This window comes from Penicillium paradoxum, assembly GCF_028828445.1.
Source record: "Penicillium paradoxum strain IBT 22861 chromosome Unknown utg000005l_segment0_segment0, whole genome shotgun sequence".
Taxonomy (NCBI): Eukaryota; Fungi; Ascomycota; class Eurotiomycetes; order Eurotiales; family Aspergillaceae; genus Penicillium; species Penicillium paradoxum.
Genome location: NW_026643183.1, coordinates 4,064,188 through 4,081,657, shown reverse-complemented (window position 1 = coordinate 4,081,657; position 17,470 = coordinate 4,064,188). Strand labels below are relative to the sequence as shown.

Genomic DNA, 17,470 nt, shown 5'->3' with positions numbered 1-17,470 from the left:
CTGTGTTGATCGACACTGGCTTTGAGGAGAACTGAAGAAGGACACCCCCACTCTGCAAGGACTACGATTCACCTACCGCTCCTCCATTGCTTGTTTCGCTCGTTGTGATCGTCGAGCGAGACATTCATGGAACTTTGTTGATCCGGCGACACATACCCAGGTGAATTCGTCGGCAATTGCGAAGCATACCGTTCCTTTGCCCAACTTTTGCCCGGGTGTCTGGTCTCACTTCCAGTACCACGTTTTGCTCAAGGTATATATACAACCCTGCACCCGGTCTTGTCTGTTAACGCAATTCCATTGACTTGTTCAATCTCTAGTCCACGAAATTAATGACATCTTTGTGCACATTCCCTTTACTGTGCTCTCAGCACCACATATACCCTACACAATCGCATATGTATCTGTAGTTGTTTTTGCTTGCATTCCCCTTTCATCTTCATTTGCACCTGACTTTGTCAACTTCATAATGGAGGCAACACAAGAATCCACTCAGCCATGTGCTGATCCCCGCCGTATGGGATTGCATAACTCCGGCATTCAAGATCAAGATCTAGCCGACATCATCTGTATCCTTCATCCAAATTCGCATGCCGCCCACGATGCAGTTGGCGCCACTGGAAGGCTAAGCGCTCAACATATCCTCCAGAGAGATATGCTGGAATATGAATCGTCTCATACAGCGTCCCTGGACGTGGCATTGAGGCTTTCGTCAAGTGTTCAAAATGTGGGACTCGGGTTCTGCTTTGGTCGGAACCGTGGCCGTTGTGATGTTCTTCTCGCCGTTGATGACGATGCCAAACGAGTGTCCAATACCCACTTTCGCATTTATCTGACTGGCGATGGCATTCTCATGCTCCAAGATATCTCGACAAATGGTACTATTGTGGACAACTGCCGCCTGCGAAAATCTCAGAAAGATAACAGCCGAATGCTCACGAATGGGTCTGTTATTCAGGTTGTCATCGGAAACCAGAACTGCGACGAAGTTCGTTTCGTGGTCCGAATTCCATCGCGGGAAGGTTTTGCCGTGGATTACCAAAAGAACCTGTTTCGTTATTTCGAACGAGTTCAAGCACATGCTCCAGCACACAAAGATCGAAAGGGCCCACCCCCGTCTGTCTTAACCTGGTCGTCAGCCAATGCTTATGGCATGCACTGGACCGGGGGTGCAATGTACAATGTGACCGGACAAATTGGAAAAGGTGCTTTTGCCACGGTCTACAAGATTGCGACCAAACAGCACGGCGCCATCTACGCTGCGAAAGAACTCGATAAGCGCCGTTTCATGAAAAATGGTATCCTGGATCAGAAGGTGGATAATGAGATGAAAATCATGAGAGATCTTACCCATGTAAGTGATGCCTTTAGGCCTGGATACGGGCGAGAGGACTGACAGCATACAGCCGAATATTGTCCAATACATTGATTACCATGAGCATGACCGATGGATTTATATCATCATGGAGTATGTTCCAGGCGGTGAGCTCTCCACATATCTGCAAACTCAGGGGAGGATTGCTGAGGAGATGGTGAGGACGATCGCACGTCAAGTGTTGCGAGCGCTTCACTATCTGCATAAACGTCGAATCACTCATCGGGATATTAAACCGGACAACATTTTGATCGCCTCATTGGATCCGCTCCGAATCAAAGTATCTGACTTTGGGTTATCCAAAGTGGTGGAACAGGAAACTTTCTTGAAGACGTTTTGTGGAACGCTTCTGTACTGTGCACCGGAGGTATATCCAGATTATGAACAATATCGTCGTGGCGAGTTCCGAAAGAGGCGCCGCGTCGGAGACCCGTAAGTCTTTCTCCTTTCCAGTTGAAGAGGCTTTTACTGATTTAGTTAGACCTTCCAAAACCTCTCCATACAACCAGTCGGTCGATATATGGTCCCTCGGGGCGGTCCTTTTCCACATCTTGTCCGGCATTCCACCTTTTACAGGGCGAGCAGAAGATCGAGGTGCGCAGATGCTTCGCACCATTATGACAAGTGAAGCCGATTTCGATGTCTTGCGGCAGGCAGGCGTGTCTGAGTCTGGCATCGACTTTGTGGCTCAGCTTCTCAACCGGGACCCCCTTTCTCGTCCAACGGAGAAGGAATGTTTCCAGCACCCCTGGATCGCGGAGGTTCCTGATGTCGATGAATATGACGACGATGATTTGCTATCTGATCACCACAAGGGTCTTTCTGTCATTGGCGAGGATGCTGAGGACGAGCTAGACGCTTCACAGTTATCTATTGCTGATATACCTGGGTTCGATCAGCCAGCAGATGAGGAAGAGGGTACCAGCAGTGAGGCAGTTTCCAAGAAGCCACGAATCGAGCACATTCCCACGGATGTACATTATCCCAGCCTTCCAAAAATTGAGAGTTTCCAAGATGGTCAAGCGGTGTTGGAAACTCATGCCAGACGTTTGTTTGGCGAGATATCCGCCTCAGCCTTGCAAAGCTCCCACGCGTTGGGCGACATGAATGCCTACGACGTCGAAGATTTTCAGTTTGACTTTATCTCTTCCGGTGAGTCAATGATGAGCGAAGATCCAAACGAATCGATCATTTCCCTCCCGGCGGTACCCTTCGGTGGCACTGCGCCTAGTTTGATGGGCGCGGAAAAACTCGTTGGAGAGCTCAACATGAATTCCTTGCACCCCACCATGCAACCCAAGCGCGGCCCGGTTAACAGATCACCCTTGCGGCAGACAAGTCCAGGAACCAGCAAGGAGACAATGCCTAGTGCCATCAACCAGGACTCTGCTCCACCCACTTCAAGTCACAAGCAACAACCGCCTTCTAGCCCCCAAGAGCCTACACCAAAAGCGAGATACACCCGTCGAATAGACCTTGCACTTCCCGACACGGCCAGCGAGGCATCTAGCGACACGAGCGCCCACACAAGCCAACATGAAACTCGACACCATGATCTCACCTACAATCCTAAATCCGAATACGATCTCGAGTTTGCTACAACCCTTGATGCTCAGACAGGCCAGGCCATCCTGGATCGGCTCCGTGCCGAAGAATCGGATTCATCGGAGCCGATCGTTCATCGACCTCATCCCCCTTCCATTTCTTCCACGCCGCCTCATCCCGATTTCGCCAAACCACCAAAAAGATACGGAAAATTGAAGAGTCTTCCCGGTTCAATCTTCGACTTGACAATCTACCTTGAGGACCGACTGACCTCATGGGGTCGAGGGCCCTCGGCGACCGTCAAGCACGCCGATCGCATGGATACAAGAATCCCCGCCTATGCTCTGGAGGTCACATTCTGGGCACCAGGAATCGAGGCTAGAATTGCAGCGGGTGAGAATTGGCTTGATATGCCAGGTGTGATGGCAATCCTCTCCACAAAGGCACGTCTTGGCATTTGGGTTAATGACACCCTGCTCCGCCGCGGCTCTATTACAGATGATGGCCCCGAGGCTCTACAGTTCGGGAAGCTCTATACGGGTGACATCATCACCGTGTACCAAAACAAAGAGAGAACCAAGTTCCTCAAACTACAATGCGAATTCACACACGGCGAGAGTGCCCAGGCTCGGCCCGCGCATGAAGACGGATTCGTGGTGCGGCAGGCCCTCATGGCCAGGGCCGACGGGGCGGCAAACCGGATGCCGGTTCGGGCCCAATCCAAGGATCGGAATTAGGATTCGAGCTGGCGTTACTTGGCAGTCTGTCCGGTTCGGATCTAGATTGATCGGGATTGCGATGTCCGGCAATTTATTATTACTTTTTATGCTCCACAAAGGCCTTTGTCCGCATGCAGTAGCGTAGATGTGGAGACAATCTAGATTGATCTGCGCCCAATCGAGTAGTTCGTAGAACCAACGCAACTATATCAACTACATTTACGACAGCGATGAGGCTTACGGTGCAGCACATAGCCTTTGATACGGCATTTAATCTATGCGTATCTAATCCAGTTAATTTTAGACCGTCCCTGTACATGCAGAAAGCTTTAAGACGGTGGTATCAGCACAGACATGCCGCATTCGGCCTCAAGTTCCTTGAACCGCAGTGACGGGCCCTCGTCTCAATCCGGGGGTACAAGGTACTGTTTAATGTGTCGCTTGGCCGTCTCTTGTAGGCCTTATCATCAGCTCACCTCCCCTCCAACTTCTCATACCTTGCGTTGTACATCTGTCAGTCTGACCTCATCGTGTATTCTATTCCACCCCTTCACAGCAAGTTTCATCCGGTCGGCATCCTCGAGATTACACGAGAATCAATCTCCATCCCCTCTGTCCCGCACCGATCGTCCCTATGACCTTGTCGCGATCACCCTCTCCCCACCAGGGCGGGGGGTGGTCTAGCCCGGGGCTCATTCCGGGAAGCGGCACTGCATCACCGCGCGGTCTGTCACCCGGAACATTATCACCAGGTACACAAACACCCAGTGATATTTCGTGGGCTGCAGCCAGGGCCAAGAGCGAGGAGGTGCGCCGGTATCCATCATTTTCAACACGCAACAGAGGCTTCTTCTCGCGGCAGCTTCATAAGATCTCGACTGGGTTTACTAGCTCTCGGGAGCTTCCGTCATGCCAATACATCGATAAGGATGACTATGGCCGGCAACGGAGACCTTCACGTAGTGGAGTGCGTGGTCTGCTGGGAAAACTAGGACTAGCAATCTGCCGGGGTCGGTTCCGACTGCTGCTGGCTCTGTTCCTGGTGTGGATTGGGTATCTGTTTTGCTGGGCGAGTAAGTGGTTACAGCTCCGATGACCTATTGGACGTGATGACCTAACAGCATTCTAGCCATTGTTCAAACATATCGACGATCACCCCTCGGCGACGGCCACAAGTTCGTCATCATCCTCGGATCGAACGTGGAGGGCGGCGTCATGGAGTTGAAAGGCGCACGCGAATGGGCGATCGAACGAAACAGCATATGGAACAAGGAGAGATACGCCGAAAAATGGGGCTATGATCTTGAACTGGCCAATTTGCTGGCCAAGAAGAGATATTCACATGAATGGCGCGAGAGTTGGGAGAAAGCTGATGTGATCCGCGAAGCCATGCGCAAGTATCCAAATGCCGAGTGGTTCTGGTGGCTGGATCTCAACACCTGGGTCATGGAGTACGACACATCATTGCAGCAGCATCTATTCAATGATCTCGACTCGCACGTATATCGCGACATCGGTGCCTATAACCCTCTCAACATCACCCATCCGCGAGACGAGTTCTGGCTTGATGATTTGGGTCGCTCCCTTGAAGGCGATGAAAACCCCGAATCTTTGAATATGCTCTTGACACAAGATTGCGCCGGCTTCAATCTCGGATCTTTCTTCGTGCGACGCTCCCTCTGGACCGACCGCCTGCTCGATGCCTGGTGGGATCCCGTCATGTACGAACAGATGCACATGCAATGGGAGCACAAGGAACAAGATGCCCTGGAGTACATTTATCAAAGCCAGCCCTGGGTCCGGAGTAGCGTCGGCTTCCTACCACAGCGCAGCATCAATGCATTCCCCCCGGCGCATGTGGCGATGGAGACAACCCAGATATTCACTACCAGCAGGATGCACACGACCTCGTTGTTAACATGGCTGGGTGCATGTATGGGCGAGATTGTTGGTCTGAGATCTACCAATACCGCGAGCTGAGCAAATTGCTCGCCCGAACGACGTGGGATCGATTCAAAGACACGCTAAGTAATACAGTCGATCGAGTTATGGGGAAGGCTCAGGATGATTGATAACTGCATTTTTTTATCCTATTCATCTCTGCTGCACTTATTCACAGCAAGTCCATATCATGTGTGGTGATGATAACTTTTATCATGAGAGGCTTTGTGATTTTCATTGCTCTTTCTATTTTTTCTTCATTCAGATGTATCTATTATCGTACTTACCATTACCTCGATGGGGCGTTTGACAACCCATGTGAACCATGATCATCAGAATATGATTCCATTTTTCTAAATCTGCATCTTGCATAGTTATACTACACAATGGCTATCTTGAATTAGGTGATCTAAACATGCAATCCCAAGTTATTGACGCTCTAGTTTGACCTTCCGTTTTCGGACTGTATATATCCACGTGACCGTAGTCCGAGCGAACAAATCTGCACAAAAAGCTCTCCCGCCTCCCGGACACAACAACCTTGACCGCCCTGAATTCATCCAATCACAAGCCAGGTAATCCAACCTTCAAGATCAACGTGCCAGACCACCGCATCAAGCAGCCCTCGAATCCATACCTCCCTCAACAATCCTTGCTGCCATTGCCCTCTGCTCCAGAAGGCAACAACCTCGCCACACTCTCAACTCCCTCCAATCAACACAACCCAACCACCCACAATGCCGACCGCCGAGTCCGCCGCCTTCCTGGCTAAAAAGCCCACCGTCCCCCCGACCTACGAGGGCGTCGACTTCGAGGACAACATTGCCGTCCACAACGCCCGCGATGCCATTATCCGCGAGCAGTGGGTGCGCAGCATGATGGCCCGTCTGGTCGGCGAGGAATTGGGCAAGTGCTATGCGCGCGAGGGTGTCAACCACCTCGAGAAGTGTGGTGTTCTCAGAGGTGGGTTTCCTTTCCCCATTCGCCTATTCGGGGCTCTATATGCAAGATCGTCCGGTTTTGCGAAATCAGATTTTCCAAATCACCAGATTTGACTGGATGGAGGGTCTGCTCCGTGTGCCAATGAATTATACTGACCTATACACCCTCTGCAGAGAAGTACTTCGAGCTCATCAAGGAGCGCAAGGTTAAGGGATACCTCGGCCAAGAGAAGAACCGCTTCGGTGGCGAGTCTGCATAAGCGATTCATACTTTCTTGCAAGTTCGACTTATTTGCGTTTCGAGGCTCGGGTTTGACGGATATCAACACCTCGGAGACCGGGCAAATTTTGGGACTGGACAATTTTGATGCCGAGATGAAATGGTCGGTTTCTGGATGGAGGTCCATTGACCTTGGGTCCTGGCCAAAATTGATCTCACAGCCACCCATATCGGGTCCGTGTCAGAGGGAGACGAAAAGATGGCAGAAGAGGGTCTGGAGGTTGCCCTCTTTGTTGGCCTTGTCCGTTTGTACTGTACATATAGATATCACTTTGTTTGATCAATCTTCCTTTTTTTTACGATTTTGATGTTAGGGCTATTGAAACAATCGTAGTCTACTAGTGACCGAGACTAGGTCTGTGGATGCTAGTGTACATTCAATGGGGCTTTAGATTTGTTCTCAGGGCATTAGGTGAATGTTCAATGTTGTATGGGTCACTATATGATATGTGCTACGTACGGTGCTGGAAGTATATGTCGGGTATCAATCAATAATAAACGCTCGAGGCAGTCGCACTTCGATCAGGGAATCCCCCCGGAGTTCCACGGCCATCAAATTGCCCTGTCTCGTCCTCGCTGTCGTCGTCACTCCCAAATTGCACATCATTGATCTCATCCGGGGGTGCACGCATTCGCATGAGCTGATCCTCGTCGAGGGACGGTGCCTGATATGGTGCAGGTGGAGAGTGAATATCTCGACCAGAAGGTAGATTAGACAGCAATGGAGCAGATGCAGGAATAAGCTGTGTGTTTATCTGTATTCAAGTCAGTACACTACGGATAGAATCATGGAGAATATATCGGATCTAAACTCACTGTGTCATTCATCTTCACCCATTTCGTCTCGAGCATCGCGATCACTCGTCCTTCCTCATTACGGCCAGCATCATCTCCTGCATCTAAAGGGCCTTTATCACTGCGACTCCCGCCGGCATCCTTTGTCGCGCGGCGATCCTCGCGCCGCTCTGTCCACTCCCGCTTCAAGCGGGAAAATCCGCCCTTTGCAGGACCTCCGGAGCCAGGAGCGTCTTCCTGTGAAGACGCTGCTCCACGTAGTCCAAGTGGGGTACGTGCAGCTCGTAACCATGCAATACCTTCTCCTACTTTGCCTGATAGCTCTGCATCTACACCAAAGAAGCGACAAGCACGCGCCCGAGCCACGCGAGCCAAAACTCCTGTATAGCGGACCAGATCCTCGTCAACACGGCCTGCACGTCCAGACGTAGACCCAACAGCACCTAGTCCTGCAGCCGCTTGTTCAGCGTACTCTGCAGCCCGAACACAGAGTCTCGCGAACAGTAGAGCACGCACTTTTGGAATCTCCGGGGCATGGACCATCCACTCTTTGTCGTTCGGATTGCGCGACTGGATACAAGCCGCAACATAGGCATCATCTTTGAGAACAGCCAGTAGCGTAGCTTCAGCTAGTGCGAGAGATGCCAGAGCCGACTGTGTAGCAGCATCAAGGTCCGGCACCGTTGTTGTTAAGGTGAAGGTCGGAGACGTGGCGAGCAAATTGTGCACCGAACTAGCTTGAAGTAGATAACGCGTTGCGGTCTGCACAGCAGCAGTACGTTCCTCCGCAGTCGGGGTGGATGATGCATATAACGCAGCGACAACTCCTGCGCGTGCCATCCTGCTCAGCACATACCCCAGAGTTGTAAGGGTAAATGCTAATTCGAAGTTGATGCCTCTGCCAGACACCCGCCCATTTCGCGTCCGAATACCTCTTCCACTTGTGTTGTTACCCCCAGACCCAAGGTTTACTCCACTGGAAGATGACAGAGTACATCGCCATGCTGATTCGATCTCTGCGCGAATCGTGATGTCGATTAGTTCGCCGGTGCGGAGATTCGTCGATCCGGAGGTGTAGCCAGCTTCCGAGGCAGAATAAGCATTCGTGGCAATGGGCCGACCATTGAGCCCATTTGAAATTGCGAACAGGTAGGGTATGTATTCGTTCAGAGCGGACAATACTGTGGGTAGGTGGGCATCCTGGCGCGGGCCGCGGGGTAAGCGTTTATGGGCTTTTAGCGCGATGCGAAGAGCATGGCGAGTCGTTGAAGCCGATTGGGGGAGAGAGGGATGTGTTGGGGACGATATGAAGGATTGGAATGAGAGGGGCGATGTGGTTGGCAGGGTGAATGCGTAAACCATGGCGACGCGTGGGGAGTTGGAGAAGTGAGGAGCGGAGACTTGGGCCCGGGGATCGGAGGGGCTGATGTCACTGCCAAGATCAACTACCCTTCATTGGCATCTCCCCTGTGTACTATTCTGTCATTGTTTGACATTGGAATCGGATTCTATCTTTCTTTTTTGATAGTAGAATGCTTATGCTATTCAAGTGTGAGGAATTAGTGCTATCTGGAGCCCCTTGTATATAATCTGCGTCATATATATAGACTGTTCGATCGCAATGATGCATATTAACTAACTATGTCTTCTATCAATATGTATATAAGATCTCTTAAATGCGATAGTGTGTTCGGCAAGTCAGAGACCAAATTTGACGTGCCATGGATGAAAATGAATACCTAAAATGACCCAGTTCACAGATAGGTAGCTAACACTCAGTGGAAGCAGGCGTTAAGCTTCAGTCTTTAATGTCGAAGCCATCTCAAAATCAATTGAAGCTGATCAAAGCGTTGTACGGCATGCCAACTCAATCCAGGTGTTAAGGCCATCGCACTAGGTAATGATCTAGTTAGTAGCTGTTAATATAGGGGAACTCGTAATTCTCACCCATGCCTTGCTTTCTCCTCCAACAAACCTGCCAACCGGTGGCGGAATATATGGGGCAGGATGGTGTCTGAGTTTCTACATCACTATACAGCCAATCTTAGTATCCAAGGTCAATGACATGGTAGTAAGGGCATACTCAATTCGAAGATCCGGCTCTTGAGAGTTCGAATCTTTGGGCATCTCCACGATATCTGGAATTGGTTTTGATTCTGGTTGTGCCCATTTCGGTTGCCATAATGGCATTTTAATTGGCGACAAGATTAGTTTGTATTCATAGAAACCTTTCAAGTCCAATGTAAATGCGGCAGGATCCAAAAGCTTTAAGTTAGTCACAGTAGAAGCAACAAAATCAATAATGGAGTCGAGGATAGGAGCAGGATCGTCTACATACATTGTATCCCCATCTTCTGCCCTTCCACCTTCGGTGTCTATATTGTCAAGTGTGGACTGTGCAGCCATGGATCTTCGTGCTTTGTGACTCTTTGGGTTGGAAGCTCGAGAGACTTTGCGCTTTCGTATACTAGGAGAAGTATTTTCTGTGGAGTGCCCCTCGGCCTCTCGAGCGACGACTCGCTGAGGTCGCGTAGACATGCTTCAAAACGAGGCAACAAAAAGGGGATATGGCTCTCGCAAATGACCTAGTTGATGAAATACCATGGATGCAAGACATTATAGAAGAGATACTCGATACGAATATATATCACGCGCCACATTATTGACTAATTGGTATACAGGAACGAAGTAACATGGTTCAAAGAGCCCTTTTGTTTCTGTCACTTTAAAGAAAGATTTCAATGTCGCGGAAACAATGGCATATACAAGACAATGATCCCCGGGTCTCCAGTCACAGCCTGCTTCTTATCGAACGACAAAGCCCATATCTGAAACCGAAGCTTACTTGCATAGTATTTTCCTGCTTATCGCGTCAAAGAACATGGAGGATCTGACCATTTCTTATTTTAGACGCTCGGTTTCATTGTAGATAACGCACAGTAGTGCGGTCATCTTGAAACAAAGAACACGAGTATTGCTCATATGTCGACTAACATCTTCCGAGTTCTTCTATTTAGGGTATCACTTGTAGTGGGAACCAAGATAAAAGGGATGAAAAGTTGATCGAAAGAAGTCTCACAGGATCGGTTGAAGGAAATACGAAGCTATGAGATTCATCTATCATTATTGTCCACTACCAGAACGACAAAACCTTTCTATCCAAATTTGGAAGTCCCACGTTTCAAAATAGATACAAAGAGATGAGTTCGGATTTCCTGATGTCGTATCTTTTCTAGGCATTTCATCTGACCCTCCAACTAACCTTCGAAGACAACTCTTGATATCCTACCAACCTTGAACCTAACATGTACTCAACACTAAAGATATCCGATGGCTTTGAACCCGTCTGACATTTCCTCTACAGTGATGCCCAAAAGCCTCCGAGTCGGGCCTGGTCTCGAGGCCGAATACACCGAAATACTCGGAATCGTGGAAACCCAAATCGAAATCCTAAGATCCACAGAAAGGCGACGCCACGAAGTGATCGAAACCCTCGAGAAGCTTTGCCGTGATCTAGTCGCTCACGCAGCCTTGGAGGATTTCAGACCTCGCAGCCATCTTATTGGCTATGCCCACTTCCGACTTTTCTGCTTGACCCTCCGTCATTGGTTACCCGAGGCGATTATGATCCTGGAGAGTTATGGGACGAGTCACCAGGTGGATAACGAGAGGTTTAGATGGGTATCAGAGGGTGAGATTAAATACAGGGCGGTATGTTTTCTCAAGAAGACACTGCTCGATGCTCAATCAACTGAGTGGTATAGTTGAGCTGAGTTGTTGGGAATTTTGATGTCTCCAATACCTTTCTCACACTTGAATCCTGCATAGGATCCTTCGCGATATCGTTCATCTAAATAAAAATTTGTCTCATTCCCGGGACAGGGATCTCAGTCTCTACATTGATCTATTTATCTGCACTCTTTAAGGAGGGAGTAAGCGAAAAATAAGGTTGTGGCTATTTGGTTGCTATGTCACATATGATGATTGAATTTGATTTGGGGAATGTACTGAAAAGAAACCCCAGTTTGAATGATCTTGACAGCAGATGCGTGCGATTCCCCAATATGAAATCTGCCTCAAACCAGCTACACGTACCTATAAGTCGTTATTCATTGCATTCAGTACTCGAAGCATAAGTACCCACCAGTAAATCGCTACCAAGAGAAAGTAATTTACTACTAGCCGTGACACTAGAGGGTGGGGACGTAAGACCAGCTCTTCAGCCGAGCTAGGAGAACTGGTAGCCGTAAAAACAGTAGTGTTGTTGGGGGTGATGGTTGAGCTCCCTATGAACACCGCACTAGCCGTTGGAATGGTGCTCGAGGCTTTACCCCATGATTCAAGGGAAGAGTCTTTAGAGAGCGTACCAGTGGTGGTGGAATCATTGACGGCAAGCTTGGCGGAGGTAGAGGACATCGGCGTTGACATAGCAGCGGTGGCCACAGAAGTGTCGGAATTCATCGAACTCGTAGTCTCGGGCGAAAAGTGTGAACTCACAGTCTGATCTGCAGAAGACAGGCTCGCGAGAAGGGTGCTTGTGGAATCGACAGAATTGGTGGTGAGGCCGACAGATGTAGAAGACGAAGACAGCGAGACATCGTTAGCGATTGAAGTACCGGACATAGTGGAAGTCAAAATCTCAGTCGAGGAGACAGAACCCTGTATCTCAATGCTGTCCGAAGAGCCGGACTTGTCGGAATACGAATAGCTCTCGGCCGGGTTGTAATTGACAATTTCGACAGACTTGACGTACATCGTGAACGGTGCCTTGGTGTAGTCAGTCTTGCCGCCAGCCCAGTCAATGGTCCCTTTGATTCTGCTCGAATCGCCCCCCGCCCAGATCCCAATTCGAACACGCATTGGTGTCTGCGGGTACCGAGAACCGCCTTTTGCATCTGCATAGTCGACTGTCCGAACAATATTACCATCAATTGCCCACGAAAGCTTATCCTTGCTCCAAACCCAAGTGTATTTGTGGAATACCTCTTGCGGAGTCGTCACCGGCTGCCAGGTCCAGCGATTGTAGTCCTCACTGGTATCACCTTTGCCGAAGTAGTCAGTTTGGATTTTGTCACCAAAGCCACCCAGTGCTTCCTGTGTATCAGTCATTAGATGATCTTCTCGTCAACTCCTGAGGTCACTTTGCATAGTAGTGCTAACCCAATCGATTTCGTCATTGGCATCTGACAACATGTAAACAGAGCTGACAATACCAGTGCCCGAAGAAGCTTTCATTTCAACAGACACTTCGCCGTAGAAGATGTAGAAGTCGGTGACGATTGTCGGGCCATCGCCTTGCTTGTGGATGGTGAACTCGGCGCCATCAGGGCCTGTAATGACTGCCCCACCAATATTGGTCCATTCATCCAGAGCCGAAGCCTGAGTCAAGTCGTAGTGAAGATGGGTCTTGAGGACTCCCTTGTTTGACGGGCAAGTCTTGGTGAAGGCATTACAGTCGGGGGATGTCTCAGCAAATACGAAGCACAGGATGGCAGCCAAGGCCACATAGAACAGAGTGGACTTCATAGTTGCGAAGAAACACGTGCTATGTGAGACAAATGACGTAGTCAAAGAGGATGTAGGAAGTCACGAGTGAGTGTGTCGTAAACAGAGTGAATGAGAGGGCATGACAACGAGAGGCAAGCACGTAGCAAGAAAGTTCGTTTTGTTCTGAAAGAAGATATGCCAGTGCCAGTGGCGTGGATTGCAGCTTCCCTACTCGCCATTGTGCTTGCCAACCATCGTATGTAAGGAAGGCACATCGGCCTCACATTGTCGATATAAACACCGATGGCCTGAGGTTTCAGGCTGTCTGCCAAGCTGCAAGTGTCTCGGTCCAAGTCGTTGATTTCACCAGTATACTCCGTACTTACGGGGTACTTGAAACATCAAAGGGGAGATTTAATTAACACTAAACCCCTGTGAAAAACCCCTATGGAATAACCGAATTGACTCGATGGAAATGTACCAAGCCATAGCCAAGCACCGATGGGGCCATAAAATAGAGCGAGACCAACTACTTTGGCAAGGACAGCATTTGCCTGCCATTTCCTGGAGCTAGGTTCCTATGATAGAAAGCCAACTCCAGATGGACCAGAGAAATGAGGTGCTTGTCAAAGTAGTTGACCTCGATCTAAATTGGTTCCCCGATGGTGCCGTACTGTGGAAGGCCATATAGATAGTGCGCAAAAGTGTGTCAGAAACAGGCGGTCCGAGAGCAAAACCTTGGAATGATTTCCAATCAGGAGGCAAATGAGCTGGGCGGAACTGTTATCCACTCAATAGGGGATACTCCGTACGAGTCCAGCAAAAGGGGGAGACTCGGAGTTGGAACAAAGGATGAAGTATGAAACGGAAACGAGAGAACGCCTATGTTGTCGCCGATCTGCTTTTTAAGTCTATTTTGTCATAACGCCGGCAACAATGCATTTCAGTATTTTCTCCCCTGTGCATTCTGTCGAATTCCATTTTTCTTCTTCCCCTTTCTTTTTCCGACGGGGTCAGCCAATGATCGGATATTGTTCCTCGTCTGTTCTTTAGAGCGGATGCTGGCGGCCGAATCAAACCCGCAGGGCCAATCATCATCTTCCAAAGAGCCGATTAATCAAACCGGTAGTGGGGTTTCAACAGCCGCCTAACGCAGATGGGCTTAGCATTTGGCGCTAAGGAGTCGGCTAGTACGTCCGAGTGGGCATCGATAGATATAGCCCCGAGCCAAGCTTCGCGAAAGATGTGCGAACTCGGAAGTAAAATGAGTCTCCATAGGATCACTCTCAACTGGATGAATCGTTTGCGACTTGTTATGGCGCTAGGCTCGAACAAGTATGGGCACGCTTCTAATTTCAGCAGGGAAATGGCGATGCCTTTAGCCTACTGTCTCGCTTATGGACCTCCCTAATCTTGCCTCTGTTAGCAGTCAGTATGAAAATTTCGGACCTTAAATTCGCATTCATAACGTCTCTGGCCGTCTCCCGTCGGTGATCATCTATAGAGATCGAAATCTTGTACATTCATTCCCCCCCAAGTTTTCAGCACACCTCCGCCGCCGAAATTGCAATATAGCGCGACATTGTGCGGATCCTCGGATCAAATCCAACATGAGATCCTCAATCTCTCTCCTCCTCTTTGGCCTGACCGCATTGGTCCAGGCCAACAATATTCAGTATACCGGAACAGACTGCAACCCTACCGAGAAGGATTGTCCTCCCGATCCAGCGCTCGGAACCCACCATACTTGGGACTTCAACACGACTCTTGACACCGATATTTGGCGCATGGAAACCGGAGAGATAGAATATACATCCGAAGGCGCCGACTTCTCAATCAAAGCCGAAAACACCTCGACTTTACTGGTATCGAACTTCTATATTTTCTTCGGAGTGGTGGAAGCGCACGTCAAAATGGCCAAGGGACCGGGAATCATCAGTAGTGTGGTCCTGCAATCAGACGACTTGGATGAAATCGATTGGGAATGGGTTGGATACAACACGAGCGAAGTGCAGTCCAACTTCTTCGGCAAAGGAAATACCACCACCACTGACCGCGGCGGATATCACGGCGTTGCAAATGCCGACACCGAATGGCACAACTACACCACGTACTGGGACAAGGACCGCCTGGAGTGGTGGATTGATAACGAAAAGGTCCGCACGGTGCAATACTCGGAGAAATCGACACTTTTCGGCAGGAACTACCCCCAGACACCTTGCCAGGTCAAGATGAGCAATTGGCCTGTCGGTATCAAAGGCCAATTGCAAGGAAATATCGAATGGGGTGGTGGTCTTGTAGACTGGTCAGATGTTCCATTCACTATGAGTGTGAAGCACGTTCGTGTCCAGGACTTTGCCACTGGAAAGGAATACTCGTATAAAGACCGTTCAGGCAGCTATGAGAGCATCGAGATTCTTGGGTGAGTTTCCCCCAGAGGCGCGTCGGGAATGAACCCGTAACTAATCTCAATCTCTAGTGGCAATTCGACTGCCCAAATCGTACTTGACAAGAAGCCATCCAAGTCTCTACACGAGAAGTGGAATGATCTTGGTCGGGGAGCGCACATCGGTGTGTATATCGGCGCAGCCGTTGCTGGTCTTCTCCTGATTGCCGGAGCTCTGTTCTATTGTCTGAAGCAACGCAAAAACGGTCGTCTGCAACGCGCTCTGGACGATGGTCAATACAACGCAGAGCTCACGACTTTGGAGGAGTCGAAGATGAGGTGGCGCCAAAGTGAATTGCGCACCAAGGGTGCTTACCAACCGGTCCCTTGACCGGTGTAACATACATTTGTATTATACTTCATCATGTTTATAGATTTAATGTCGCTTATTCTTGCATATAACCTTGTTTACCTACTTACTCGCTCAGAATAGAGCTTGATCTTCACTGAAATGTCAGTCTACATGTCGGCCAAGTCTGCATCGCGAGGCTAAGGTTTAGTTTGAAAGTCTAATAACGGTCTTTGATATTACAGATCCGAGGCACTTGTTGCTCAATGATCAAAATGGCTGTCTTTCGCTATGCAATGTCAAGGTCTTGCGTAAATAAGACCTCTGGAATATCGTATTCATCATGTAATAGTAGGCTGTCCAGCTCCTAGAATGGGAGGAACGCAACGCATACAACGGTGTGCAACACAGGCCAGGAATCGGATGTACTGTACAGACAAGGCATTGAAACGAGTTGACAACTCGAGTCGGTAATGTATGTCCTTCACTGCTAAGCCAAATGTCTCGGTCACTGGTGGCCCCAGGATTGTGGTCCCTCTTGATTTCGTTTGCAACCAGCAAAGAAACATCTGTATTCTCGCATTGCAGAATACGAGATATAGATGCTCCTGGCGAAAAGGCTGCCCAGCTAGCTCTGGTTTTGGTTGGAGAGCGAAGTGGCAGGGAAGATTACGCCTCGACTCAGGTCTGATCAATATCATCGACCACGGATTCCAAGCACCAGTCAATGAAGGTGGAGATGGAAAGGTTGCTGTATGTTGCTTCAATATCGACGTTGAATGGAAGACTGTCCGATCAAGGGGAGGAAACTGCGGTGCAAGTCTGGGGCCAGTCGTAGAGAAGGGATTCGAGATTAAGAACTCTTTCAAATGTCAAGCAATTGATGAGACCGTAATCGGCCCTTCACACTCCCATAGTTTCATCTTCGGAGAGATGGCTCGGTGCGCTGCTTACACCTGAGGTATCGCTTTCCATCGCCTCCGCGGACCGGGCGCGAACCTGCGCGCCCCAACCGTCAATGCTGGGGACACCACCTTCAATGACGATGGCGTGTTCCTCGGCGCTCTTTCCCAGTACAGTTCCAGCATAACGAGACTCCTCGCCAGTTTTACTGTGTTTCTTTTTTAAGGCTGTCAAGTAATCCTCCTTTTCAATTGCATCAGGATCCACTATGTCGCCCTCGCTGGGCACGAAGCCAGCAATGCGTCGAATTTCTCGGTGGGCTGGGCCAGTAATCCATCCGATGAAAGATTCAAGACCCCGTAAATCTTCTTCGCCTTGCCATTCTTCCTCCCATTCGCGGAGTTGTGGACGTATGGCTCCTGCATCTTGTAAAGCTTGGTAGATGTCTTCGAGGGTCGGGATTGGGTCGTGTGGATGCGCATTTGCCGCATGCTCAGCTGCAGCTGAGGCAAGAATCATCAGGTATCGTCCAGTCAGATCTTGAATAGACTCAAGAACTGAAGGACGTGTGGAGTGGAAGCCTTGGGCGCGGAGGATTTGGATGATTGGAGGTCGGAGGAGAGCATTATGAAGGTTTGGGCCTGACATTGTGCCGTAAAAGCGACAGTACCCGTCAATGTATGTGATGAGATGAAAGAAAGCCCAGTTGAAATATCTGAGACGAAGGGAGGTGGGGAGCTGTCTCGAGG

At 49.5% G+C, this 17,470-nt stretch overlaps 9 protein-coding genes across 9 annotated transcripts; 5 read left to right on the top strand and 4 right to left on the bottom strand.

The window, feature by feature from the left end:
* Positions 1 to 469: 469 nt before the first annotated feature.
* N7457_006447 (CAMK family serine/threonine-protein kinase) lies at positions 470 to 3,657 on the top strand (the record flags this gene model as incomplete). The annotated part of the gene is made up of 3 exons (XM_057177491.1): positions 470 to 1,354; positions 1,407 to 1,807; positions 1,857 to 3,657. The coding sequence occupies 3 exons, from the start codon at positions 470 to 472 to the stop codon at positions 3,655 to 3,657; spliced, it is 3,087 nt and encodes a 1,028-aa protein (XP_057031793.1).
* Positions 3,658 to 4,273: 616 nt separating this feature from the next.
* N7457_006446 (putative alpha-1,6-mannosyltransferase subunit) lies at positions 4,274 to 5,711 on the top strand (the record flags this gene model as incomplete). Its single annotated transcript, XM_057177490.1, is given in 3 exon segments — positions 4,274 to 4,712; positions 4,769 to 5,436; positions 5,448 to 5,711. The coding sequence occupies 3 exon segments, from the start codon at positions 4,274 to 4,276 to the stop codon at positions 5,709 to 5,711; spliced, it is 1,371 nt and encodes a 456-aa protein (XP_057031792.1).
* A 606-nt stretch (positions 5,712 to 6,317) lies between these two features.
* Positions 6,318 to 6,781, top strand: N7457_006445 (putative NADH-ubiquinone oxidoreductase 12 kda subunit; the record flags this gene model as incomplete). Its single annotated transcript, XM_057177489.1, has 2 exons — positions 6,318 to 6,543; positions 6,696 to 6,781. The coding sequence occupies 2 exons, from the start codon at positions 6,318 to 6,320 to the stop codon at positions 6,779 to 6,781; spliced, it is 312 nt and encodes a 103-aa protein (XP_057031791.1).
* A 508-nt stretch (positions 6,782 to 7,289) lies between these two features.
* On the bottom strand, positions 7,290 to 8,958 carry N7457_006444 (pH-signaling protein PalC; the record flags this gene model as incomplete). Its single annotated transcript, XM_057177488.1, has 2 exons — positions 7,290 to 7,556; positions 7,618 to 8,958. 2 exons carry the CDS (start codon positions 8,956 to 8,958, stop codon positions 7,290 to 7,292), a joined length of 1,608 nt encoding a protein of 535 aa, XP_057031790.1.
* A 660-nt stretch (positions 8,959 to 9,618) lies between these two features.
* Positions 9,619 to 10,134, bottom strand: N7457_006443 (uncharacterized protein; the record flags this gene model as incomplete). Its single annotated transcript, XM_057177487.1, has 1 exon — positions 9,619 to 10,134. The coding sequence occupies one exon, from the start codon at positions 10,132 to 10,134 to the stop codon at positions 9,619 to 9,621; it is 516 nt and encodes a 171-aa protein (XP_057031789.1).
* An 828-nt stretch (positions 10,135 to 10,962) lies between these two features.
* Positions 10,963 to 11,364, top strand: N7457_006442 (uncharacterized protein; the record flags this gene model as incomplete). Its single annotated transcript, XM_057177486.1, is given in 2 exon segments — positions 10,963 to 11,307; positions 11,323 to 11,364. The coding sequence occupies 2 exon segments, from the start codon at positions 10,963 to 10,965 to the stop codon at positions 11,362 to 11,364; spliced, it is 387 nt and encodes a 128-aa protein (XP_057031788.1).
* Positions 11,365 to 11,681: 317 nt separating this feature from the next.
* N7457_006441 (glycosidase crf1) lies at positions 11,682 to 13,122 on the bottom strand (the record flags this gene model as incomplete). The annotated part of the gene is made up of 3 exons (XM_057177485.1): positions 11,682 to 11,691; positions 11,741 to 12,690; positions 12,757 to 13,122. The coding sequence occupies 3 exons, from the start codon at positions 13,120 to 13,122 to the stop codon at positions 11,682 to 11,684; spliced, it is 1,326 nt and encodes a 441-aa protein (XP_057031787.1).
* Positions 13,123 to 14,693: 1,571 nt separating this feature from the next.
* N7457_006440 (glycoside hydrolase family 16 protein) lies at positions 14,694 to 15,860 on the top strand (the record flags this gene model as incomplete). The annotated part of the gene is made up of 2 exons (XM_057177484.1): positions 14,694 to 15,505; positions 15,563 to 15,860. 2 exons carry the CDS (start codon positions 14,694 to 14,696, stop codon positions 15,858 to 15,860), a joined length of 1,110 nt encoding a protein of 369 aa, XP_057031786.1.
* An 861-nt stretch (positions 15,861 to 16,721) lies between these two features.
* On the bottom strand, positions 16,722 to 17,369 carry N7457_006439 (Bromodomain associated domain protein; the record flags this gene model as incomplete). Its single annotated transcript, XM_057177483.1, has 1 exon — positions 16,722 to 17,369. One exon carries the CDS (start codon positions 17,367 to 17,369, stop codon positions 16,722 to 16,724), a length of 648 nt encoding a protein of 215 aa, XP_057031785.1.
* Positions 17,370 to 17,470: the final 101 nt, after the last annotated feature.